Below are 27,437 nucleotides of genomic sequence, written 5' to 3'. Positions count from 1 at the left end.
CCTCGATTCTGTACTGCAACACTCCCGCCAGTGTTCAGGAAGATAGTTTCACACTGTAGTTTGGCATGCTGCACGGCATAGTTTGACAAATGCAGTTTGAAGTAGTTAAGGTTCTGTAAGCAAGTGCATGAATCTATTTAAGGGGTAGCTTCATATGTTTCCAATCAGAAGAGTATTTGACTTGCTACTGGATTAAGGTGATGCCCCTTATCACATAATGAGAATGAGAACGAACGTGTCTAATCACTGCAGACTGTCAATTTATTTCATTAATATTTCATGTTACCTTACATGCACCACCACCATGCTGTTCCCTTTAACTCTGTGAGGCTTGATATATGTATACTTTCTAGATAGATAGACAGATAGATAGACAGATAGATAGATAGATAGATAGATAGATAGATAGATAGATAGACAGACAGACAGATATATAGATAGATAGATAGATAGATAGATAGATAGATAGATAGATAGATAGATAGATAGATAGATAGATAGATAGATAGATAGAGAGTTTGGTGTTAAGCTTACATAGTTAAAGTTCTATTAGACCGCACTATGCTTTATCTATAGCCTTTGGTATTGAATAAAATCTATTTATAATCAACATTTGTTTTGGTTTGAGTGGATTGCAGTGCATTTGCTATTGCCATCTCATTTTTTTATACTACTGTACTTTGGCCAAAACATGGTAACTTGGAGGGTAGCTCACTAGTTTTATCTCGCTATATTAAGATTTTCCGACGATTCAATGGTTCCAACATTGGCAAATTGAGAGGTTATTTATTCCTAGAAGGTACTCATTAATTGATATTAGCCCAGTGGCTTGTAAACACCGTTTTGTTTCCAGATGGACTGATAAACACCTGTGCACTCTTCCTCACTGATGAACAATCAGATTACAATGTGCCAGACTTAGAAAGTGAGACTAGTTTCCCAACACAGGCGGGTCAGCGGCGCTATAGCACTTCTAAAGCACATCTATTGTCCCTCATGCTCTCGTTTTTTACAGTTTCCGGCATCTGGCTCTAGATAAAGAGGTTCTTGACTGACAGGCCGTATTTGTTATGCTGTCACTGGGACTTCAGAGGCTGAAGCGAAGGGAAGGCCAGCGAGAGGCCGCAGACTCCCAGGCCTGAATCCTGCAGCACTGATAAGCAGCACCTTGGCCACCGGCTGTCGCTGGACTCAGGTGGACTGGCATTCTTTTTGTGTTTTGGGGGCCCAGACCGGCTCGAATCATGACAGAGCAGTAGCCACAGGGAAGGATATTGGCACTGGTTCTGTCTTGGTTATCAGATGAACACAGGAAGTGGACCACACTCCAGACAGACGCCTCTTGAGAGACACAAAGCTTTCAGATACTTCTCTGTTATTCAGACAAGGGGATGTGGAAATATGGCAGTAGAGATCTGCCAACTAAATAATTTAAATAATTATCTATTCATTCATCCATCCATCCATCCATCCATCCATCCATTTTATGGCCAAAAATCAATGCAATTTCTATTAGCAAAAAGGTTTATTTTATATATATATATATATATATATATATATATATATATATATATATATATATATATATATAGACATAATTAGTAATAATTCCAAGCTGTTTAGCGTTGAGCTGGATTATAAGATTACTTCCTTCAACAAGAGCAAAATCCGCCTTGAAAGCACACATTCTCTATTACAGAACTAATTACTTTCTGATTTTGGTGTCATTTGGGTATTGTGTGATGTACTGTACCTTGTACATTCAAAAACTGCTTTTATCATAAAAACCAGATTGTTCCTGTAGTACTCCTCTGGCAGTTATTCCTACAAGCCTGACAGCACACCATCATGGATTTTTCAAGATTTCTCCTCACAGAAACCAAAAGAAGATATTACAAAAATTGCAATATGTTAATCTGTATTTGTCTAGAGGGTTCAATGTTTTTAAGACCTGTTTGTTGTAACCTGTGTTGAGGCTCAATGCAGGAACACTGTGATAAAAACACGACTGCTACTAATTAAAATGAACGAGAGCAAAGCAGATGGGTTCTTCACAGCTGGAAACAGCTCAGTGACTTTGGGTGTCTGGAGAACTATAGCAACATATGAACTTGTTCCTTTCAAATTTTATTCTCCTTATATCTTATGTACTGATTTGTCTGAAGTTCATGCCTTTATTCTTGATGATGGTTTCAGATTCAGAAGCAGATAGATCACATTTGTTGAATATTTCCCTGTTCAGATTAATTTTCAGTTTTAATATTGGAGTTAATTTCAGTTTAAACAAATTCAAAGCATATATATATATATATATATATATGTGTGTGTGTGTGTCATATGGTTCAATAATTTCAAACATTCAGACATTGTAAGTGTGAGTTAAACATCCATTTATATATATATATATATATATATGTATTCAAATATCCTATTATGTTTGAGTAAATCATGGTACAAGCATACAAGCCTCCCATTTTAGATCCGTTAAAGGTCATGATACCTTAATGCATGCTTGCAAGAAATTCAGCACTCAGACTGAATATAACACAGAGTCAAAGGGAGCATGTCTGTAAATCCTTCACACAAAGCACTGCGAGCTCCTTCCCACTTGTGATCATACACAAGACATTTAAAATGAGATTCCGAAGCTTTATCTGAAGAAGCTGAGATTTTTCTGAAGCTTTCATGAATAAATGTCTGTCTTCATAATTAAGATGATTTAATGGGATATACATTTCTGGCATTAATCTGGACTGGCCTGCCGGTGTATTTCCATGTTTAATTGATGGCCGTTTAGGATTTGTAAAATGATATTCTGTTCCTTGTAATAGTGTATAGTCTAGAAACATTCTTAGGCTTGCTGGAAACTGCTTGTATTCAATTACGATGCACCGTAGTGACAAAATTATGTCAGTGCTGGTCTGTTTTTTTCTTTTTTTTTTCTTTCTTGTATACACACACACACACACAAACACACACACACACAGACACACACACACACACATTTTGTGCAATACCAAAACGTTTGTGAACTACTCCAAAAAATAATAATAATATGACAATATAAGAAACAACAACAACAAAAACTATTATTATGATTATCATGATTGATTATTGTTATTATTAAATATACACTAAAGTTTGAGGTTAGTGATTTATGTTTTTGAAAGATGCCTTTTATACCAAGGCTGCATTTATTTAACTAAAGTGGCATACAAGAGCCATACATTAGACCCACACAAGTATGTCTATTTAAACAAACTGTGCGTGTACTCTTGCTAAAGTTGTTGAAGTTTAAATGATGTGTAAAGTTGATTATACTTAAAAATTTAAGAGTGAAAGTCTTGACATTTGCCAAGTATGGTAACCCATACTCGGAATTGGTGCTCTGCATTTAACCCATCCAAGTGCACACAGACAGCAGTGAGAAGTAAACACACTGTGAACACACACCCAGAGCAGTGGGCAGCTATATATCCAGCACCCAGGGAGCAACTGGGGGTTCAGTGCCTTGCTCAAGGGCACTTCAGCCGTGGGTATTGAGGGTGGAAGAGACCGCTGTTCATTCACTCCCTCCCACCTACAACTCCTGCCAGCACCGGGACTCAAACCTGCTACCTTCTGATTATAAGTCCAACTCTCTAACCATTAGGCCACAGCTGCTCCCCTTATGGCAGAACTTGAACTTACATTTTTTACATTTACATTTATTTATCTATTTTTACAATGTGCAATGTTGCTTCTCAAGAAAATTTATCTTGTTTCAATGATTTGTAGATACTTTTAGATACTCAAATAATAATCGAATAAAACAAGACCAATTCAAAATTAAGGAGGCTTAACATGCTAATTAAATATGTACCTCATGCTACCCATATGTTTATCAAAGTATCCTCACCCAGTAATGATTTCCAGCTCATCAGGCCATCAGCTCATGGGAACTCAATTCCCGCCTTATGTGCTCTATTGGGTATTGGCACATCATCCAGCTTGGCAGTGGCCATAAAGCAGAATGGCTGCACTGCCTCCTGCACCAGTGAGGAGGCTTTTAATTAGTGCATCTGGGGCGTTGACTTGGGATTGGGCGTTTGGCCAAGCAGTCTGTTCGGTTCCACACGGCCAACTCTAGATCAGACCTGAGTGTCCCGCAGCGAGTCAGGACCTCCCTGTCACGTCCAGATCACAGAATGGGGAGTCTGCATTTTCATCCTGCAGTGCTCCCTAGAGCCCATGCTTAGAGGTCAAATGATTCTGAAGATGCTCAATTGACTATTTTAAAGTGCTCTTGACCAACTCACTATCACAAAGAAAAGTCTATAGTAGGAGTCTGTTTAAACGAAAAAGGGTGAAAGGGTGATTTTTAATGATTTCAAACTTCACAAGAATGTGTTTTAGTGAAAAGTTGTAATTTTAAATGATATGTTATAGTGTTAATAAATTGCATTGTGCTATCCCACGCTAAATTAAATATAATAAATATTAATATATTTTAAATTGAATTATTACTCAATGATATGGTGTTAATGAATTGCATATAATAAAATATAATGTAATAATGTAATAAATAGAAGTGTTGCTAGAGTAACACTTCCCTTAATGAAATGAAAAAAGAAAAAAAAAAGATAAAAAGTGCCTTGTTTCTCAAGTGAAAAGTAGCCATCTAGTTTGAATACTAAATGTCTCTGATTTCCAAAGAAAGATTCATGTTTTTGTTTAAAAATGGCAGATTCTTTTATTTTATTTTATTATTTTTTTTTTTTTTTTGGTGAGCTGTCATACTTATAAACAGCCTTGCATACAATTGTATTCAGCCTTAGAATGTGCGATTTGGCGTTGTTATATGAGGAATACAATGTCTATGTGTTAGGCCAACATATGAATGATTTGTCGTGCTGTGATGGATGGAGCTCTGGTAAATTGTCTCCCTGAAATCACTGTACAGAGGGAGTGGTTTCATTTGGTGACCTTATATTGTTCCTGTCAGCTGAAGTGAGCGATGCTCCGTGTATTTATTATACAGGCACAGAAACAGAAACGGACGTGGCGGTGTATGAGGAGGATACTGAATTGTTGAGCATTGTGTATGTCATTGCACCTTAATTGTACTGTCGTCTAAGAGCGCTGCTCGAGATGGATCAAAGCCATGGTCGGTGTGTCAGAGGCTTTTAGATATTCACCCCTCTGCTCCTCTGCTGCCTGCCTCTCTAATGAATATGGAGAAGCCTGGTGTCAAGATGCTAGCATGCAGCTAGTGCAGTCATACACTGGGAAACATCCGTCCTGCTGTAGGTTGAAACCTTCTCTGGAAGCACAACTAACATTATGATGGACAGAATAAGAGGAACATCATATAATTGTCATCATATAAATCTATCTATCCAACTGTTTATCTGTCTGTTTGTCTGTCTTTATATTTTATTTAAACTTTTTATATTTTACATTTAATTAAAAAATTCATTCATTCATTCATTTTAATTGTCATAATTAAATTTTGCTTTAATGATGTTAGGTATGTGTTTTCCCTATGTCACTACTGTAGTACTGTAGATATTTTATGTACAGTATGTTAATACATTTTGAATGACTTCATGCAGTTAATCGGTACATCTCATGTATGTTGTTTCAATGTAATTTAATCAAAATACATCCCTGTGCTTCCCTTTCCGGGGGTCTGTCAGGTTTGTCCATTTTGCCCCATAAATCTCCATTAAACACAACAGTAATGCATCACATCTGCACATCCTTGGAATTTATTATTAATTCTTTTTTTTTTTTTTTTTGTACTGCTTGGAGTAGAGGAACCTGCAGATGTCTGCGGTCTGAATACAATGCAGAAACTCATCAATCATCACTTACTAAAACCAAAGAAAGGACCGATAGCTGGCCATTGGTCATTTTGCTGACACTAACACTATCGCCCCATTTATTATCATCAGCCGAGTGGCAGGCTGTATTCTTTAACAGCTCATTTTGATGTCCATACATTCTGAAATATTGTTATAAAAGGATATTGTAGTGTTTTTCATAATGATCAGGCTTCACAAGATGCATATTTTTGGCACTACCAACAGAAAACAAATTGCTTAAAAGGGTCTATATCACCTGGAGAGAGCTATCTGTTAGCTTTCCCATTCAATTCAACAATGGCTGTCCTTGGCCTGCATGCTACCATCATGCAGGGGATGGATTTTTTTTTTACTGGTGAAAGCGATATTATGTATTATGGACTCATGCAAGTCTAGCATGGGGCAAAAACAAAACTGAAATTTGTTTTCTGTTAATAGTGGCAAAAAAATTGTAAGAAACAAATCCATTAAGATGTTTTAACTTTACACTGTCACTTCTGACCAAAATATCCATAATAACGCTTCCACCAGTGAAAAAGTCCATCCCCTGTTGTCCTTTCGCATCATAATCCACCCACATATTTGTTTAAATCTGTTGTGGACTGTTTGGCTTGTAAACAGTGCCTGACCTGTGCAAATGTATCCCTTCTTTTTTTTCTAAACCTGAGAATGTAATACTCAGGAAAGTGCTTAATCTCTCCAAATCTGTTCCCATGAAGAAACAAACTCATCTATATGGTCTGAGGGTAAGTTTTTTTCACAAATGTTATTTTTTTGGGTGAACGATTCCTTTAAATCTGAAATTGCATATAAATCAGATCGTAAACTCCTGTAGAGATTTGTTTAAGGAAATTATATTTTATTAAATTGAGCTGTTTAATCCAGTGATTAGTTTCTTTTTCAGAAGCACTCCTTGTACCAGACTAGTAAATTAATAGTTATTCCATGTGAAAATGTTCCCATCTTTTACTCAGCCTCAGCCCAATGAATTCACATATATCCAAATAGATGTGTCACACCAGATTTGCATCAATGACATTATTCATCTCATTATTGACGTCAAACCTGCCACAATGCACGCAAATGAAAACAAGATTTGTGCATCTTGTTAAGCCAATGTTTTTGTTCAATTTACCCTGATTCAGAACTCTCTGAATTCTCCTGCGCATCACAAGGTTTTTGGTCATTAACAGATCAGTTTTCAATGTGCCGTAAACATCTTTTCAGAGCATGGGATAAATGACAAACTATGTCCCCAAAGCCCGCGTGTTCTGCTCTTATATCTCTAACCGATGGCATCTGCAACAAGAAAGAAGAAATCTGCATAATTGGTATGCGTTGAATACACACATTTGTCATCTCTTCTTCAGGTAATGAATCACTGATTGCACACAAACAACAACAGCAACAAAACTTAGTCTTAACACTTTGGCAACCTTCAGCAGATTGTGTCTTTACCTGTAACGAGTCTGTAAATTATATCAAACCATTCCAGCAGGCAATTAGTGAGCAGGGAGTCACATTTTCACTGAGGCATGGGACAGCTGGGTGTTTCTAGTTGCTTCTTTTAAATGTTGCTCTGCCAAGGGACTGGGGAAACTTTCTGGAACTTGTATTGTAGAAATTAGTAGAAGTTATCTTAATATTATTTATATTTCACTGTAGTATTTATTAGTATGGTAAATTGTATTATATATATATATATATATTTTAAATTCTAATGTATGTTACACTTTATTTTGTTATATTATTTATTTTAATATTTATATTATTTTATTAGTTATTATAATTTTTTTATTTTATTTTTTTATTATTATAATTTGTTTTGGATATGTCTATCAAAGCTAGCTTCAGTTTATATTTATTTCAGTTTTATTTTAATTTTATTTATTTTTTTTAATTTTTGTAATTTAGGTTAACATCTCAGTTACATATATAACCCTCATTCCCTGAAGGAGGGAACGGAGACATCACATCAGACAAATCGGGATCTCGCTTTGAAAGACGAATCTACTTCAAGTGTAAACTAAACAGGCTAATGCAGATTGGCATGCAATTATTGCATCCAGCTGCAGCTGATCACAGCGTGAGCATAAAAAGGCAGCAGGATCAATGCATTACTGGTTTTTGCTGAGGAGCCGAGCCAGTGACCCAGCCGCTCAGTGGTGGTACAGCAGCTGTGGCGATGGGACATGACATCTCCATTCCAACCTTCAGGGAACAAGGGTTAAATACATAACTGAGTTGTTCCCTTTCAGTTGGTCACTCTCGGCGTCACATCGGTGACTGACGAATTTGGATCCTCTACCAAAGCCCTATGAATGCTACTCCTTCCAGTGCCCTTTGCGAGCCACCTTTCGGCCCTTTTTTGGTGTAGGCCGGAGCTTGCAACAAGAAAACCCGTAACTGTTGTAATAGTACTACCCACTCAGTGAGATTGGATAACACTGGGAAAGTTTACGCATTCCACTTGGAACAGGGATTTTGCGGAAGCCCCATCCTTCCCTAAAGAGGTCTCAGGAGCAAATACGCATATAAACATCAATTTGGATAATTGGAGGTGATTGAAACCGTCTTGGAAATGGCAGAAGTCTGCAGGGGAAACACAGGCTCTATACCTCAATACCATGACTGAGGTGAAACTCTTGAGCAAGGCACCGAACCCCCAACTGCTCCCCGGGCACCGCAGCATTGGCTGCCCATTCTTGTTTCTCATATTCCTCTTGACAATAGCCCATAAATTCTCTATGGGGTTCAGGTCTGGTGAGTTTGCTGGCCAGTCAAGCACACCAACACCATGGTCCTTAAACAAACTTTTGGTGCTTTTGGCAGTGTGGGCCGATAGTGTCACTTCCAGAGAGGCATGCCCAGATTTGTTGTTCATGCCCCCATCCCTTGACTCCACCCCCATGTCAAAACAGTGCCAAAAAGTAAGACATGCAGTAACGTGAAGCACAAAGGTTAAAATGGTATTGCAAGCTCAAACTTGACTGAAACACAAAATAAAAGCAGTGTTGCAAATAAATGAGTAGATATGGTCATTGCTTTTGCGCGGTTTCATTTATATTTTGCAATTCTTTATTTTTCTTGCAAAACTTTTCTTCTTACAATACTTAATTTTCTTTTGCAAAACTGAATTTTTGTTTGCAAAAAGCATATTTATTTTTTTGCAAAACTTTATTCTTTTGCATATATATATTTGGCATTGTATTGACTCCATAAAAACCATCATAATCAGAAACAACAAGCACAAAAATCAGTAGCACATGCTAACATGCAGTGTTCTGTGATATCTTGGTATACTGGATGCTTTGGGACTGAGTCTCATCATATCTGCACCTACGCACATGCGCTGACGCCCATGAGGAAAAACACTACATAATGAGCCACATATCGGGTGTCACACTAATTTAATTAGAGCGAATTGAAGCTGTTTGCGGGAGGCCTAAATACAGCCAGCGACTGTCAGCAGCTCAGTTTGTCTCTGCTGATTACAACACAAGCTGCTGCTTTCTCTCGCCCTGTGTCTCCTACTCATCCTTTTTCTCTCCATCTGATATGCTGAAACTGATGCCACAGTCTTTTTAATACACTTTGGACTGCTATTTTGAGGACTGATATCAGACACTTGGTTGTGCATAATATTCAGTTGAGTTGTTGTCAGGTGGCTCTATATGTAAAGAGCTAGTATTAATTAAATTTAAAGTGCAACTTTTGTCTTGTGGATCTCATTAACCATGAATTTCTTTTTTTTTTCTTTTTTTAAGCATGATTTTGACATCCTGTAGAAGTTTTGTGATGGAATACTTGTGACTCATATACTTATTGTTAGATCTTGAGAACTGAAATGCAATTTATATTAGCAATCTTATCAGTGTCATGGGTTGATAATGTGCACAGTTTGTGTAGTGAAACTACCCAAAATAATGTTCATCGTCTGGCTGACTACGTCTTGTATTAATTTTTCTGAAAAATCCTGTCATATGCACACAACCTGACAGTCACCACTTACTAGTAAATATTGTAGAAACGTAATTTTTGGTAAAGTTGCTTTGTAATGATTTGTATTGTAAAAAGCGCTATACAAATAAATTTGAATTTAATTGAATTGAAGCTGCAGTAGGAGTATAGGATCAGTATTATGTATCACATAATCATACAGTGGAGACTTGGAATTAATAATAAAAAATGTGGGTGTATTGCTATAATTCATTCATGTATGTATATATTTTTTGCAGTTATTAACACATTTATTTAACTATGGGTTTATGTATTTATTAATTTATATAATTATGCAGTTATTTACACATTTATTTAACTATGTGTTTCTGCATTTATGTATTTATTTATGCATTTATCTACCAGAAATCATTCTGCAGGCCAAATGTAATTGTTCCATAGGTTCTACCTTTGTGTCCATACGTTTGATTTCTTTTCTTTTCTTGTTTTCTTTTTTTTTTTGTGAACAATTATTTTTATTAAGCATTTCAGTGCAACACCATAGGTTTCATTTTTGAATAGAATTAGTATTTTTATTTACTTACTTATTTGTGCAAGTGTAGAGGTGTATTATAAAAGACCTCTACTCAACAAAATGCATGATCATGTGCTCAGTTTTCAGCAATAGGATCGTGATTATCGCCTTAGAAATCCCCACTAATTATTACTATGTGAAAACATTAGTGGCATGTAATGAACAATTATCTTCAATTTACGTGCCAAATCAAAGACCTTCTAGTGCCCTTAGCAATCATTATAGAAGTCACACATCCACAAAACTTGTGAAGTGACCCTGTACAGAGAAAATTTTGAAATGGCTGCCAACTCACTCAGCTGAGGTCTTTTTAAAGTTTCCTCTTAATTTAATATTTTAAGGGAGTCTCTAGAAATGAGAAGGTATAAAATATGATCACCTGTAAGCTTGCTTGGCACTGATTATTTCAAGACAAGGTGAGAAAGGCAGTCTTTAGTGTTTAAATGATACTTTTCATGTTACAGTATTATCGGTTGAACCATGGAAAGGTCACCCTCAACATTCATATTAATTATTCATCCTAATTATGGCTGAATGGACTCGGGCCTAATTTCACCGTATCTTGCACTGTAAGGTGAAATGTAAGAAAGTCTTTCGAAATGGTCTAAATGGCTTTAAAAAGGCGAATAAATCTGGCAAAGAGAAGCAATGAAGCAGGAGAAAATGACGCAAGCTATTGAAATAAATCTGTTCAAGCAGCATTTTTCTCATATAATTAAATTTATGGAAATGAACATCATTTCAGGTTCGTGGATTATGTTTTCTGGTAGCATAAAGCTTATTGGACTTTTTGAAGGAGCAAATGTATGAAAAAGTAATTTAGCCTGCCATGATTTGGTAAGGTGAAGAATTATTATTTAATATTTCCAGTAAGATGACAAAGCCAGTCTGGTTATTACTGTAGAGATAATTAATTCAACTACAAGATGTAGATCAGGAGTTGTTTTATTTATTTATTTATTTATTTATTTTACTTTTCCACATATATTAAGATTTGCTCCAGTAATTTAATTATGTTACTATTAGCATATTGCATTTGAATAGACTTTCTTGTGTAATTTTTGTAGTTTGACAGCTGTTGTTTATCTTTCAAATTATTCTAAATAAATAACAGCATATTAAAAATTGTAATATATTTAATAGCATTTAAATATAACAAATATATTATAAACATAATATTTATATAAATATTGTGTGTACAGTATGTGTGTGTGTGTTTCAAATTCACTTATAATCAAGAAACAAGTCACACATTTCTTGTAAAATGTACTCCAATAATCCTTGTTTATTTGTTGCATTGAAATCTTTTCATTTTTTCTTTTTTTACAGTGTTCTTGGAGAAGTTTACGATTTCATCATATATTCACTGTATTTCTATATCTCCAAGCCTGTCTATACTGAAGTTTCTTTCGCCTGCTAATATGTTTCCTTGCACATTTGCATGTTTATTAAATAACTTAAGGTGTGATTAATGTGGGTAGTTTGTTTAAGACCAATCCAAACAACTTATAAGCTGTTGCTATGGCGATCCACAAGCCAATCACATGCTGGGATGGTAGGAGAGGAGTTGGAACTTACGAAGCTGTATTTACTGTAAATAGCACTTCTGTTAGTGGTTCTATGCCATCATCAGTAATTGCTATGGATAATCACACTATGATAAATGTAATGTAGACACATTTCACACCATCTGAATTGTCTCCCTGAGGTTCTATCATCAAGCAGCATGAGTTTGAGTTCACAGCTCTGCATGGGATAAACACTCAAAGCAAAGACTTGAGAACTACTGCAGTTCAGATATTTCTTGGATGAATTCCTAAATTGGTAGGCGATATTCATGTACATGAAATTTTAAACAGTGACAGCAATGTCCTCCAGTGCAATGTGCTATAATATTATTAATTGTATTGTTGTATGATGACAAATACAGTTTTAGTCTTTTTTTTTCATGTGAGATGTGTCCTTCATTCCTCTATTCCTATAATAATTTGAACAAAAACAACAGTTTAAATGAGTCCATGAGCAAATTTCCTTTTGAAGGTATTCAATTCATTCTATTGTCCATTTTAAACTATTTTAAACATTGTACTCATTCTTGTGCATGTGTTTTATTTATTTTTTTTATTTTTATTTTTTTTACTTTTACGTGTTTAATTGTTGCAAAAAAAAAAAAAATAATAATAATTTGAAATTGCGAAAATATGCTCACACTAAACCCAACAAGTACTCAGACACTTAAGGATGTCTGAATATGATGACAAAATGTCAAAGCAAGTGAGGATGAAAGAAGACTTTTTGAAAGTTGCTTCTTCTGCTCACTAACGCTACATTTATTTGATCAGAAATAGAGTAGAATCTGTGAAATATCTGTGTAAAAGCTGTAAATAAATAGTTAAATATAACAATTTATTATATATATATATATATATATATATATATATATATATATATATATATATATATATATATATATATATATATATATATATATATATATATATATATATATATATATATATAGAAAATGTTTCAAAATTCCTGTGACACAATGCTGGAATTTAAGCATACTTCATTCTTCAGTGTCACATGATGCTTTAGAAATCATACTCTTTGCTGCTCAAGAAACATTTCTGATTATCTGTTGAATGTTGAAAACAGTTGTGGTTACATATTTCTGTAGAAACAGTTTAATTGTATTTATTATATATATATATATATATTTTTTTTTTTTTTTTCAGAACTCTTGGATGAATAGAAAGATCAAATGAACAGCATTTACTTGAAATATAAATCTTTTGTAACATTAGAAATTATAGATGTTGCTTTTCATCAATTGAAAGCATCCTTGCTGAATAAAATATGAAGAATAGTGTGTTTCTGCTGCTTAGTTTCCTATATTCTCATATAATGCAATGATATTCAGACATTTATCAGTCTGGATACTTTAAATATTGATAATTGTCAAATTATTTTGTGTAAATGTTAACTGAAATATCTTTTCTTAGTGTGTTTTTGGTACTTATTTTACCTCTGAAGTATATCTGGCCCATTTCATGATTGCTGGGGGTAGAGAATGTTAAATGGGGTTATACTGTAGAGACGTCTACACGATATTTCAGAGTTGAAGTCTAAGGCCATTGATTCACATTGACAAGAAAACAAACCTCTTTTAATCAGGTTGGAAACATACCTCTTACAGTGCTCACTGGACAGGCCATGTTCAAGCCAAATTTGAAATATAGTTTGATACAAAGAAAAAAAAAAAACTACAAAAAAAAAACAACAAAAACAAACAAACAAACACATAACTAAACCAAAAGTGACAAATGCAAGAAATCTTGCAAATCTAAAGAGGCTTGTTTGGTGTTTGCATTCATGTCGGCTTGTGTTTGTTTTGAGGACTTTCCCATTAAGAGCAACAAGCCCTTTCTCTGTCAATAACTCTTACAGGTGACTGTTTCTGATGTGCAGATCGATAACCACAGTCTCTGCAATTTACGTACAGCATCGTCCTTCATCAACTGCAGTCCAGCGACCTCCATTGAATTGTACTGCTCAGAGACACTGAGAGATGAGCAAAGACATTTTACGAGGTTATTACAGCAAATAGCGCCACAGGGTTAGTTGTGGTTTAAAGTGGAACGTGAATCTTAGGGCATCCCCCAGCGATGAATTATACATAGACAGCTTGAGTGAGATGAATTGTCCTTTGCTGTGTGAAGCCACATTTTCTAATGCATTCAGCTGTGTTGTAGAATTAGGCAATTGGGTAATTGTTGATAATAATTTAACGGCATTTTGAAATGTAATGTTATACTACTAGAGTTTTTTTTTTTTTGGTGAAGGTCATTGAGCAAGGAAGTTAAGCAAGTTGGTAAGGATACCATTCTGTCATTCAGCAGGGGTAAAGTAAGCATTAATTTTGTCTTAATTTTACCAGTCATAATACTGTATAATAATTATTGCTCCTGATAAATATTTCACCATGTTTTAGTTATCGCCACATTTCAAATGTCGGATTAGAATGTTCAAGAAGCTTAAACAATAGAGAGCTGATGTGATTGCATGTGACATGAAGGTAATGGCCTTTCAAATTATTTTCCCCACTCTCAATTAGCCTGTGTGAGGCTCAATTAATTTAGCTCAGCGAGGCCTCTTACCTGTGTATACAGTTTCAGCCTTTTCTCATAGTCAATGAAGTGACCCATGTAGATGGTTCACACAGCTCTTTGCTGCTTAAACAGCTAAGAAATAGCATTTATGGACTGAAATTACTCTTTTCTGACATAATTCAGTGACCCAAAGTGGGGACACCAATGTTTTTTTGGTAGGGCTGTATTTAATTTAACTCAGAAAGTTAGCTTTTCCAACTTCCTAATTGGAAAATTAAAAAGTTTTCTAATGTTATAGCTCTCAGTTTAAAATTGTACCAATGGCACAGGTTTATGAATGTCATTATGTGACATTAATTAAATATTGTAGAAATGTAATTTTCTGTAAAGTTGCTTTGTAATGATTTGTATTGTAAAAAGCGCTATACAAATAAACTTGAATTGAATTGAATTATATTATATGATATTGTTAATAAAATCCATATACATTGTAATGATGAGCCAGAGACGTTCGGATCCAAATGCAGCGCTTTATTAAATAATGGTCAAACAGGCAGAAATAAGGAATGGCATCAGGTGTGTCAGGGATAGCCAGAGTCGAAACCAGAAACAAGCAGAGATCGGGGCAGGCAGCAGAGAATCAGAGTCAGAGTAATCAGTCCAAATGACAAACACAAATGAGAAATGCTCAGAAATGTTAGACAGGCTAAACAAGACTTCGCAGTGAGTGAGAGTGAGTGTGCTGCATTTATGTGTGTGTAAATGAGGTGCAGGTGTGGCAAGGAAATTGGCTGATGAATGAGGTGCAGGTGTGGCAGGGTGATTGTGATGCAGTGACTCATGGGGAATGTAGTTCGGGTGTGGTGCAACAGTATGAGAGGTGCTAGTGTCCAAGTGAAGGTCCTGAGTGGAGTGCCCTCTACTGAAGTTCATGGGCACTCCATCTAATGATCGTGACATACATATGTATTTTTATAATATACTTTTTCAATACTATATATATATATATATATATATATATATATATATATATATATATATATATATATATATATATATATATATATATATAATACACCTTTTCAATGACCTTTTTTATAATAAACATTATTATTTTATATTATTATATATTTGTTTATATGGACAGTACTGTTATGAAAATACCATTTATGTATATGTAGAGGAGGGCACGTGAGATTTCTGGTAAATTCCTTAATCAGAAGTCTCAATTTACTGTCTATTTTATCTTTACTGTCTATTTCATGAGAAACAATAGAGACATTGAAGAGATCTCATTTGTGACTTCATTTGTTCATTTCCAACTCAATAATAGGAAAATTAAATTGTTTTCCACTATAGCTTTTAAATAAAAAAAATGTGCCTGTAGCACAAGTTTTTGAGCATCAGCCACATTTATATTATATTATATTATATTATATTATATTATATTATATTATATTATATTATATTATATTATATTATATTATATTATATTATATTATATTATATTATATTATATTATATTATATTTTTCTGACACCACAGATGGTGCAGGCTTTTGAACGTCACTGACAATGTATTATTATATTATAATTTATTAAATTACAAATACATATATGTATTTTATGTATTAATTTATGTATTTATCAGTATCATGATTATAATACTGTTTCAGGCATTTGAGATTTGTAATTTGTTCATAATTTTGTTTCCACTGTTCGTTCGGTTCGGTGTGTAAAACATTACATTGGTAATTGTTGGTAATTTTTCACCTAATAACCAAATGCTATTGCACTGTTTCTTCTCTGCAATTTAGCCGCTAGGAGATGTCTGTGTAATACCTGCTAAAATAACAGTAGAGTCATCTTTTGAACATCAGGGATCACTTTTATGATCAGAAGTCAGAGATATCCAGTAGGAATGTTCTACATGTGTCTTTGAATGGTTCTCTCTGTAATAAAGCCATGACATGGCTTGGTACCTCAACCTTAATCATCTGGAGATGTTTGAGGTGCTAGGGGTTGCTAATGTTGCAGCTAACACCTAGTTTAGTGGATTATTGAGGCTGTGAAGTGGCCACATACAAGTTTTAGCATGGTCATTGTATTCATTTACTTGGTGCCTGTGAGTTTTTGTTTCAACTGAGAGCATTTTCATAATTCAGTCATTCATTTCGCCTGCATTTTTCATGCAACAGAAGTGTTCATGGCCAAGAGAAAAGAGAGTTATACTGGAGGACCGGGAATGGTTATATTACACACAACATAAAGTAAATCTGAATGTAGCAGCTGATACATAATTCAGCCTGCTACTGTCATTCATTATTTTCCCCTCAAAGACGTAGGTCATTTGAGTAAAATGCACTAAAATATAAAATATACAGTTTTTCATTCCTGTACAGGGAGTAACTGTACAGGGAGTAACTGAATAAATAAAAACCTGATGAATGATGGGATATATTTTTAATTGTAATGGCATTGTAATTTCCTTTGCATGCAATATATATATATATATATATATATATACATATACATACACTCACCAGCCACTTTATTAAGTACATCTTTTCAATTGCTTGGTAACACAAATTGTTAATCAGCCAATCACATGGCAGCAACTCAATGCATTTATGCATCTAGATGTGGTGAAGATGACCTGCTGAAGTTCAAACTGAGCATCAGAATGGGGAAGAAAGGGGATTTAAGTGACTTTGAATAAGGAATGTTTGTTGGTACCAGATGGACTGGTCTGAGTATTTCAAAAACTGCTGATGTACTGGGATTTTCACGCACAACCATCTCTAGGGTTTACAGAGAATGGTCAGAAAAAGAGAAAATATCCAGTGAGCGGCAGCTGTGTGGATGAAAAAACCTTGTTGATGTCAGAGGTCAGAGGAGAAATGGGCAGACTGGTTAGAGATGATGGAATGGCAACAGTAACTCAAATAACCACTCGTTACAACCAAGGTATGCCGAATACCATCTCTGAATGCACAACACGTCGAACCCTGAAGCAGGTGGGCTACAGCAGCAGAAGACCACACCGGCTGCCGCACCGGTCAGCTAAGATCAGGAAACAGAGGCTACAATTCGCACAGGCTTACCAAAATTGGACAATAGAAGACTGGATAAAACATTGCCTGGTCTGATGAGTCTCGATTTCTGCTGCGACATTCAGATGATAGGATCAGAATTTGGAGTAAAGAACATGAAAGCATGGTTCCATCCTGCCTCGTCTCAACGGTTCAGGCTGGTGGTGGTGGTGTAATGGTGTGGGGGATATTTTCATGGCACACTTTGGGCCCTTCAGTACCAATTGTGCATCGTTTAAACGCCACAGCCTAAATCAGACCAAAATCTCTAAGGAATGTTTCCAACACCTTGTTGAATCTATGCCACGGAGAATTAAGGCGGTTCTGAAGGCAAAAGGGGTTCCGAACCAGTACTAGCAGATAGACTAGACTAGATAATTAAAAGAAACAAACGGGTGTGCACTAATCAGAAGCCATAGCAAATAATAAGAAAAGGGAACACATTTTAATCATGTGATGTATTCATAGTGGAGAAGTGAGTTTTATAGTCATACGAACCTGGGAACGCGCTGCTCACATGGTCAGTCACAAGATTGTCTGCTGTAAATAAAATGTTATTTGCTTGGAATGTGCTCTATGCACGGGACGTAGCCTATTATATTTCCTAAAAAAACCTTAAAAGCTTCAGGTCTATATTCAATCATTGTGTGAGTGCATTACCAGCTGAAATCCTTTGTCAGTGAACAATTTATATAAAATAATATTTACACATTTTATTGTATAACACATGAAGTTTAAACGTCTGAGGAAAGGGGGTTGTGCCTCGCTTTGTGAGGCTTCCCAAAGGTTTTACACCGTTTTCCCTTAGATGAAGAAACTTGCCACATTGCAGCCACATTAATGCAAAACCATGTGTACAGTACTTAATAATGTATGTTTCTGCTGCAGTCATTGAGGTACATTACGAACGTGGTGACAGAGTGACTCTTAGAACAATTACTTTTAACTGTGACTCCATCTCGATCTGGACTCGTCCTTGACTCCTTTTTATAAGAATAAAGGACCATCTGCAGCACACAGAAGCGCTCAGGGCCTATTATTACTTAAATAAATGAAAGGGTAATCATGGGTCTGTCGACTGCAGCAAAAGTAGAGTGAGAAACTGGGGACTCACTGTTGTAATGAGAACAGGACATATGCGTACAATACAGGATTTCTTTGGCATCGGTTGTGTAGATTTCGTCTGTGTTTTAATAGCATGCATGCTGCTCTTGCTGTTTATGCAGTCAGTGCACAGTATGTGGATTTAATGTGCATAAAGTACTGTAACTTTGACCTAAACCTTTACAATTTGGTTCTATCATATTTTGTCAATCGTTTATCATAGTTTTCTCTGTGACCTAGTTTTTCTGAGTTATCTTATTCATCATTATATTCACGTGTGTCTTATTTATTAACTCATTGCTTCCTTTGCTTGCTCTGTTTACTTAAGCATTCAGTTACCCCCTAATCTCTGTCCATTCTTGAGTATTTTGTAATTAAAGTCTGTCTCCTAGAATTATTCCTCATCGTGAGAGTTTTTATTATACCATGCTAGGTGACAGGGGAATGAAGCAAAACCAAAACAGCGAGAAAAAAAAAAAAAAAATCAAGACAGTACAGGGTGTTGTGTGTATCCGTCTTACAAGTGTGTGTGTGTGCGACCCTTCACATCTTTTTTTTATCTCTCTCTCATTGCTTATCTGTAATGAGCTGTTAAAAAGCAATTTGAAGATGAATACGTCCGCTCTAATGTGACTCTGATAAGATATAAGAGATACAATTTTATAAAGAGATGACAGCAGAGGCGGAGCAATTAGTCCGAATGGAAAATTTCCAGAAAGCAGCAGATGCAGGCTGATATGAGCCGGTCCTCAGAAGTACTCTTTTATTTAGCATTTGGAAAATACAAGCAGCCAGTAGTTTTTGTCCCTATCTGTGAGAAAGCCATCTGTCCAAACCCCTCTTGTCACTGTGTTCATTATGATTTAACAGCACTGATTAAACAAGTGTTTGGATACACTCAAAGATGTCCACAATAATGAAATTAGTGCCTGCAGACATGAATGATTGCACAAATCATGTGCCTTGTTGAGGAGAGGTGTGCAGGTGCTTAAAGTGATCAAACATGAATGAGTTTTTTTTATTTATTTTTTTTGTATCATATATTAATATTTTAAATTCAGAAATAATGCATTAAATTGATTAAATGTGATAGCAAGAACATTTATAATGTAAAATAAATAATAATATGTAAATAAATAAATAATTAAATAAAACAAAAATTACAATTACAATTAAAATTAAAATTCAATTCAATTAGAATAATATGTCACAATACTACGTTTTTACCGTGTGTAAAAACTGAAATGTTTGTATCTTTTTGGTAAAATAAAAACAGCCTTCTTGAGCATCAGAGATTTCTTAAAAAAAAAAAAAAAAAAAAAACAATACATAGATTTATAACATATACAAAACAGGTCTTTTAAACTTTAATCTTTCATAATATTACTGTTTTTTACTTTTTGTAAAAGGCAAATGTTTGTATCCTTTCAATCAAATAAATGCAGACTTCTGAGAGCTTATGAGACTTTTAAAAATAAACTTGAACAGTAATAAATCCGAACATATCTTAAAATCTAAGTATAAATACACATATTTAATGCAAATTATTGTAGAAAAGAAAATAATAATTATTGTTTCAGTAGCTTTTGATTCTTTCATTTGTTCCTCCTCTCTGGCAGTGATATTAAATGAAGCTCAAATGTGGGCTTGATTCTCTGGTATCTCTTGGAAGAAAGTATTTGCAAAATGTATAAACATAGACGCATGAGGAAAAAGACCAAAATGCAGATCTAAAGTTTTAAATTATGCTCAGATTCCAAAGTCTGCAATCAAACAACATCAATATGATATCGTCAGCTTGTCCCATGATTAAATGATCTGATCTGCTATCCACGTTTCTTTTATAAACTCTTCCTTGAATGGCACCTCTTGACTCATTTTCTGGAAAAAAATCTGAGATGTACAGTCTTCTCCATCTCAAACCCTGTATTAAGAAGCAGCGTTGAGGTTTCAGTGGTGTTTGTGCTATGACTGGACTGAAGGGTGTTAGATGTGTATTTTAATGATTTACTCCATTGTAATTATCTGAGTGGTAAAACGGCTCTTCTGGTGCTGAGTAATGAATATGTTGTTTTACATCATCAACAGCCTCCATCAGTGTGATGAGAAGGTAATTACAGATATTTTGTCAGGTGTGTTTCAAAGGGGGCAATGCAATCAGCGTCTAGATCAATCTACTTTAATGAAACGTTTGATTATATAGCCAGATGACCCAAGGATAAAACTAATTAGCCTTTGCAAATAGCAGAATCTTCAATATGAAAAAAATTAATATATAAATTATATAAAGGGTCGTAGAGCTTCCTCAGAAATAATTATCTGAAATCTATACTGTAAAAAAGACAGTGAATTTAACAGTAAAATACTTGTTACAGCAAAAACCTGTTTAATGGTTAATGGTAAGTTTCCCTACTATATACGATGAAAAATTAATTGATCATTACATGTAATTTTATGGAAGTATGCAGTTTGGTGGTTATCAGTATATTACAAAGGCACAAAACAGGTTTCAGTACTTCAAAAGGTTGGTATATTAACATTATATCAGTTAATTAAATGGTGGTATTTAACTGTAAATTTAAGTTAAAATGTTGCTACCATAATTTTTACTGTAATTTTTTTAAAGGTTTTTTTTTTTCTTTAGAGTGTATTTCGTGAATTTCTTCCTTAAAGATTAAATAACTATGCTTAAAAATTCACATTTTACTGGTATGTATTGATTTATTATGTGAAAAAAGTAAAAAAGTGAAAGTGACGTGACCTACAGCCAAGTATGGTGACCCATACTCGGAATTCGTGCTCTGCTTTTAACCTATCCGAAGTGCACACACACAGAGCAGTGAACACACACACACACTGTGAACACACACCCGGAGCAGTGGGCAGCCATTTATGCGGCAGCGCCCGGGGAGCAGTTGGGGGTTCGGTGCCTTGCTCAAGGGCACCTCAGTCATGGTATTGAAGAAAAGAAAATAATAATTATTGTTTCAGTAGCTTTTGTCATATATTATGACACTATTTGGTGATTTAATTTAATTAAAAAATAAAACATAAATATTAATAATATTTTGTCAGTATTCATTCATGTATTTTGTTGCTATTTGAGGATTTCAGTTCACTTAAAATTAAACATTTTCTCAATATGTATTGATTTATTTTGTCACAATCCAATGATTTCAGTTCATTTAAAATTTATATTTTGTCAACATTTACTGATATATTTTGTCACTATTTGAATTTATTTTGTCACTCGTCTATGATTTTAAAGAAGAAAGCAAATCATATAGGGTTGGTATATTACTTTTTTTTTTCTTTGAACTGTTCCTTTAATGATGTGAGTAGATTTTCACAGAAAATGAAAATGACAAGTCACAATAAAATCATTTTCCAAATCCAAATGTCCCCCATTTGAGGACAAACAATCAGCAAGGGTCTGTTAAATCAGCACCTTGGGTCATGAATGCTTGAACTGGAAAATGTAGTCTTGAAAGACAAGCTGGTATGTATTTTTCTGAGCAGATGCTGCAGGCTGTGTCTTTAATAAATCTTCGCCTGTGGCTGATAAAGTTAAAGCAAGACACTAATTTGAGAACCATATGCTCGACTGGCAGTATTTCAGAAGCTGCTGTTTGCATCACATAATTTGAAATCCACTCCATTTGAGAACAAGTTGAGAATATGGTCCCACCGGTATAAGCCTGCTTTTTGTTTTGTAATTTGAAACATGGACTGGGAAGATTTTTATTGATTTATTTTTTGTATACTTAATATGTGGTTAAACTTAAATGGTTAAGCATGTAACCATGGTTTCTCGATGGAATGAGACACTGCATCGGAGGATACTTTGGGAACGCCCTTCAGCGTGACCGACTCTGAACCATGTGTGTAATCAGTCCAATGGATGGGCAAAATGTCACGGACGGGGTGACGTAGCGACCAGGAAGCTTAAAAGCACATGCAGTGAAACCAGCGTTAGCCTCTAGGAATGAAGCAAGTGCTGACAGGGATGCCAGAAGTATGTCCCTGAGACGCAGCGTCTCATTCCCTCAAGAAACTGTGGTTACATGCGTAACCTGAGACGTTCCTCTTCAGGATCTCGAGCTGCGTTGGAGGATACTTTGGGAATGACTATACCCACACAGCCAGACTTTCACATCTCTGCCTAGTGTGGAAGAGCACAGCTAAAGTGAGAGAAAGAGCCAGGAGCCTGACAAGTAATCGTTTACATCCACCCAATGGCCATACTTCAGAAGGAGTGAGCCTTGACCCCCAAGAGAGGGGAGATCAGAGGATTTGAGGCTTTGGGATAGCATCCTGATCCACCACTTAGCATAAGTTTATTTTGGCCGGAGGCCTCAGCCTTAGAAAGATTTAACCAGAGGGTGTCTGCCGACTGACTGGCCACCGAGAGGGGCATAGTAGGCTGCAATATCCAACACGTAGACCTCCAGGGTGGAGTGGGTCAACTCTGCTGAGAGAACTGCCTGCAGGAACTCCAGAACTGTACCAACTGGGCAGTTAACTGGGCAGAGCTGGTGGTCTCCGCACCAGGAGGGGAAAAGCTCTGGATTGGAGGATGGTCTCAGCAACCTCATTTGAGACACCAGAAGCTATGAGCTGTGCCCCCTCAGTGGCAACAGCCATAACTTCCAACTCCAAGCAGGGGCATGACCCCTGCCTGTGAGTGGAGGTCCCTATTGATGGGAAATATCCCCTAGAGGGCTGTCTAGGAGGGAAATCAGGTCCAAGAACCATACTTGGCCCGGAACAGGGCTACTAACAGCAGAAGGACCATGTCCCGGTGCACTCTCTCCAGAACTCCCGGGAGCAGAGCAATCAGAGGGGACAGTGCAATGTCTCTCAAGTCACAAACAGATCCACATGAGCCCGACCAAAATTTCTGCATATCTGCTTCACCACCTCGGGGTGAAGCATCCATTCCCCAGGCCTTGGTCCCTGCCTCAACAGGATGCCTGCTCCCATTTTCAGATGCCCAGGAATGTGAACTTCTTTCAGCATCTCCAGGGAGTTTATATGCCATGTCAGATGGCGACCACTTGGCGACTGCGGGCAGGGTGGCCACTCATGACCGCACCCCAACCGATGAGGGATGCATCCGTCGCTAGCATTACGCAGAGACAAGGAGCTCCCAGCACCAGGCCCTGAGACAAGAACCACATGTCTAAGGCACGTAGGACCTTCACGTAACCTTGAGTATGCGAAGCAGGTTTCCCCTCGAGGAGAACTCCTTGGTCTTGAGCCACCATTGTAGGGGTATAATGTACAGCAGGCCAAGAGTTTTCATGTCGGACACAGCTGCCATCAGACCCAGCAGTCTGGAACTGCTTGACAGTGAGTGACCGGCCTTCTCTGACTCATGTGACTGTGGTAAGGATCGACTTGAGCAGACATATGTGCCTTCACCATGGTCATGGAATCCCACACCACACCCAGATAAATAGTTATATGTATTGGAAAAACACACATTTACTGGTGTTAAGTCTTAACCCCAGCTCTTTCATGTAAGTGAGAATTACACCTCGATGCCGAACCGCCATCCACTCTGATTGAGGTAATATCAACCAATCGTTGATGTGGTTGAGTCAATAAAGTGTGGGGTGAGATACAAGGCAAGAATGAGAACCAGTATTGGTAGGCTTTAGCCCCCAAAAGCAAACCTCAGGAACTTCCTATGATGAGGAACGGTGAAGTACCGGCTGTAGGACCCGGACTCTGCATTGAGAGGAGTGACCACCTCGATGGCCTCCGTCCTCAGAGAGTGTCTACTTCTGTTCCATTACCAGAGCCTGCTCGGGCCCACCAGGGTGGGAAAGGCCCCGTTGAATTGAGGGGGAGGAAAACCGAACTGGATTCTGGATACCTGTGGCTGCCATATCAATATCCTCAGAGAAAGACAGTTAGAGCATGGAGCCCTCTCCACCTGGGGGATGTACCGCAGTGCAGGCTTCCGAAACCACTGAGAGTAGTCACCCGATCTGGTAATTGAGGAAGAAGATAGGAACTCGCCCGTCCACATTCCTTCCACTGGATCCGATAGTGAAACTAGCAAGCACAGCCACCGCTCCACCTTCGCACCACGAGAAATGCCAGTGAAGGCTCCCTCCTCAATGAGAGCCTTCTGAGAGTAAAGCAAAGCAGTAACAAACACTTGCATTGCGGGCCGTCAACTCCCTCGAGAGCTGATTCTGCATGCTTCACTCTCAAGCAGACAACACACAAACTGCATGTGTCCCTACCCTAATATATTTTCTTTCTTGGGCAAGGAAAAACACACAGCCTGAATGCTGCCTGCTTTCACCCAAAACTTCTCCTGACTGAAGCTTTGACATAATGGAGCTTATCAGTGAACAAACAACACTAAATAAGACTCACAAACAGATAGCGACTGACACATAAACAGAAAACTGCTGAATGACAGAAGGCTAACACCGGTTTCACCGCACGTGCTTTTAAGCTTCTTAGTCGCTACGTCACCCCACCTGTGACGTCTCGCCCCATCCATTGAACTGATTACACACGTGGTTCAGAGCCGGTCACGCTGAAGGGCATTCCCAAAGTGTCATCCAACGCAGCTTGAGTTCCTGAAGAGGAACAAAATAAAGTAAAATAATAATAATAATATTTATTATTATTATTATTATTGTACATTGTATACATTGTATTATTATGATTGTAAGTTTATATTAATATATATGTGTGTGTGTGTGTGTGTGTGTATTATTTCTGTACCACAGTATCTATAATTATTTTTATTTATATTTGTCTCTTTTTCAGAATTCTTTCTGGAGTTGCTGGACAACTCGGAAAAGTCACTAAATGCCATGTTTGTGCGCACATATGGCAAACTGTACACGCACAACTCAGAGATTTTTGAGGACCTGTTCTCAGAGCTCAAGCGTTACTACACTGGCGGAAACGTCATCCTGGAGGAAGTGCTGAATGACTTCTGGTCGAGACTTCTGGAGCGCATGTTTCAGCTGCTGAACTCTCAGCACACCTTCACTGATGACTATCTGGAGTGTATCAGCAAATACACCGACCAGTTAAAGCCCTTTGGAGATGTTCCGCGCAAGCTCAAGGCTCAGGTCACCAAGGCCTTCATTGCGGCTCGCTCGTTCGTTCAAGGACTCATGGTGGGTCGGGAAGTGGCCAACAGAGTGGCAAAGGTAAGGCATCTATGTTTACACAAGTCTTCCTGCTCATACTCAGCTTTCACTGGACGTCTAAACAGGTCAGTGGCCTTCAGCGTTTGATGATGAAGTAGACCTCTTACTGCGCAAGAGATTTGAAGAAAATATTGGTGAAGCAGAGAAATACGCTAAACTGTGATAAAAAAAAAAAAAAAAAACTTATATAATTTTGAAAGTATAACTTTGATATATACCATGGTAATTTGACATATGCATTATTATAATTATTATTAATATTAGTAATATATAATATCAATAAGTAATATTAGTAATATATATTTAAATTCTAAAATATTCTGGGATTGTTTTGTGTCAACGTATACTTTTATTATTATTATTATTATCGATGATGATAATAATAATAATAGTGTTATTCATTTATAAATTATAATATATATTGTATATATTTGATAATAATAATAATGATGATAATAATAATAATAATAATAATAATAATAATAATAATAATAATTATAATTATTATTATTATTATTATTATTATTATTATTATTAGTGATTTTTGGTCAATCAAAACGTATAAATACATAATACATAAACACATATATTTTGTAGAAGCCATTATTTAATATGTATTTTTATAAAGGCCACTAGGTTGCATGCTTACATGAGTGTTAATTCATTTTAACACCACAGAAGCCATGTTGCGCTTTGATGTGACAGCGGCATGCTAGACAGGTTATAACATCCATGATGATGCCCTGCCGAGCTATGGACATTTTCAGAAGGGAAGATAAAAGCAATCGGCTGGCAGCCGCAGCGGGCATCTCTGCTCCATTGCACAGATCAGGCTTTGATGGCTCGTCTCAATCACATTTTCCACTGGATGTTTATGCTGTTTAATGGCTTACTGGATGATTAGAAGAATTATTGACAGATTTCCTCCTGAAAAAGCCTAGAGAATGTAGTGAGGCAGCCAGGTCTACTCAGTTTTAAGAGCTTTTGCACTTACTAGATATGCTGCTTTTTTACTAGATATGCTGTCATCTGTGATGCCAAATGTAGCGAGGGAGTGGCTGTTGTTTTAGTGCATGACAATGACTTCTGTGATGTCCAATGTGTTAGGCACATCTGGTTCAGAGGTCACCTTAAAGGGTCAAGGGCAAAGCAATATAGCAAATCATATGTCCGTGTTTAAAACAAAAAAAGAAAGGGAAAATAATATTTCATTATTTTTAAAATAATTACTGAAATTTGATTTGTATATATATTACTGATGTGCCTCTGATTTGCAACAGCTGTTTTAACACTCAGATACAACTCGTAGAAACTATTTGGGCAGAAACGACAAACAGGTCCAAATAAATGTTTGAATTTGTGTTTTTGGAACTTTGACGGAGTTCACTTAAGTGTGATTGAAAGCATGAGTGGATTTAATCTTAGCCAATCAGTCTGTATTGTCTCTATTGGCACATCTGTCCAATTTGGAGCAGTAGGAAGAGCAATAAAATACAATTCTTCAGTAATAACATAATTGTCATTAGGAGAAGTTTTCTTGACCGCAGATTCTTGAAATAAAGA

At 36.4% G+C, this 27,437-nt stretch overlaps 1 protein-coding gene across 1 annotated transcript in view; it reads left to right on the top strand.

The window, feature by feature from the left end:
• LOC132142399 (glypican-6-like) overlaps positions 1–27,437 on the top strand; it is a 291,401-nt gene that overhangs the window by 139,676 nt on the left and 124,288 nt on the right. The window contains exon 3 of the mRNA XM_059552222.1: positions 25,483–25,874. Within this exon, the coding sequence (XP_059408205.1) occupies positions 25,483–25,874 (392 nt within the window). The remainder of the gene's footprint in view (positions 1–25,482; positions 25,875–27,437) is intronic.

Source organism: Carassius carassius, chromosome 6 (assembly GCF_963082965.1).
Source record: "Carassius carassius chromosome 6, fCarCar2.1, whole genome shotgun sequence".
NCBI lineage: Eukaryota > Metazoa > Chordata > Actinopteri > Cypriniformes > Cyprinidae > Carassius > Carassius carassius.
Note: the sequence above shows the minus strand (reverse complement) of the source record. Positions and strands in the feature narration are given on the sequence as shown.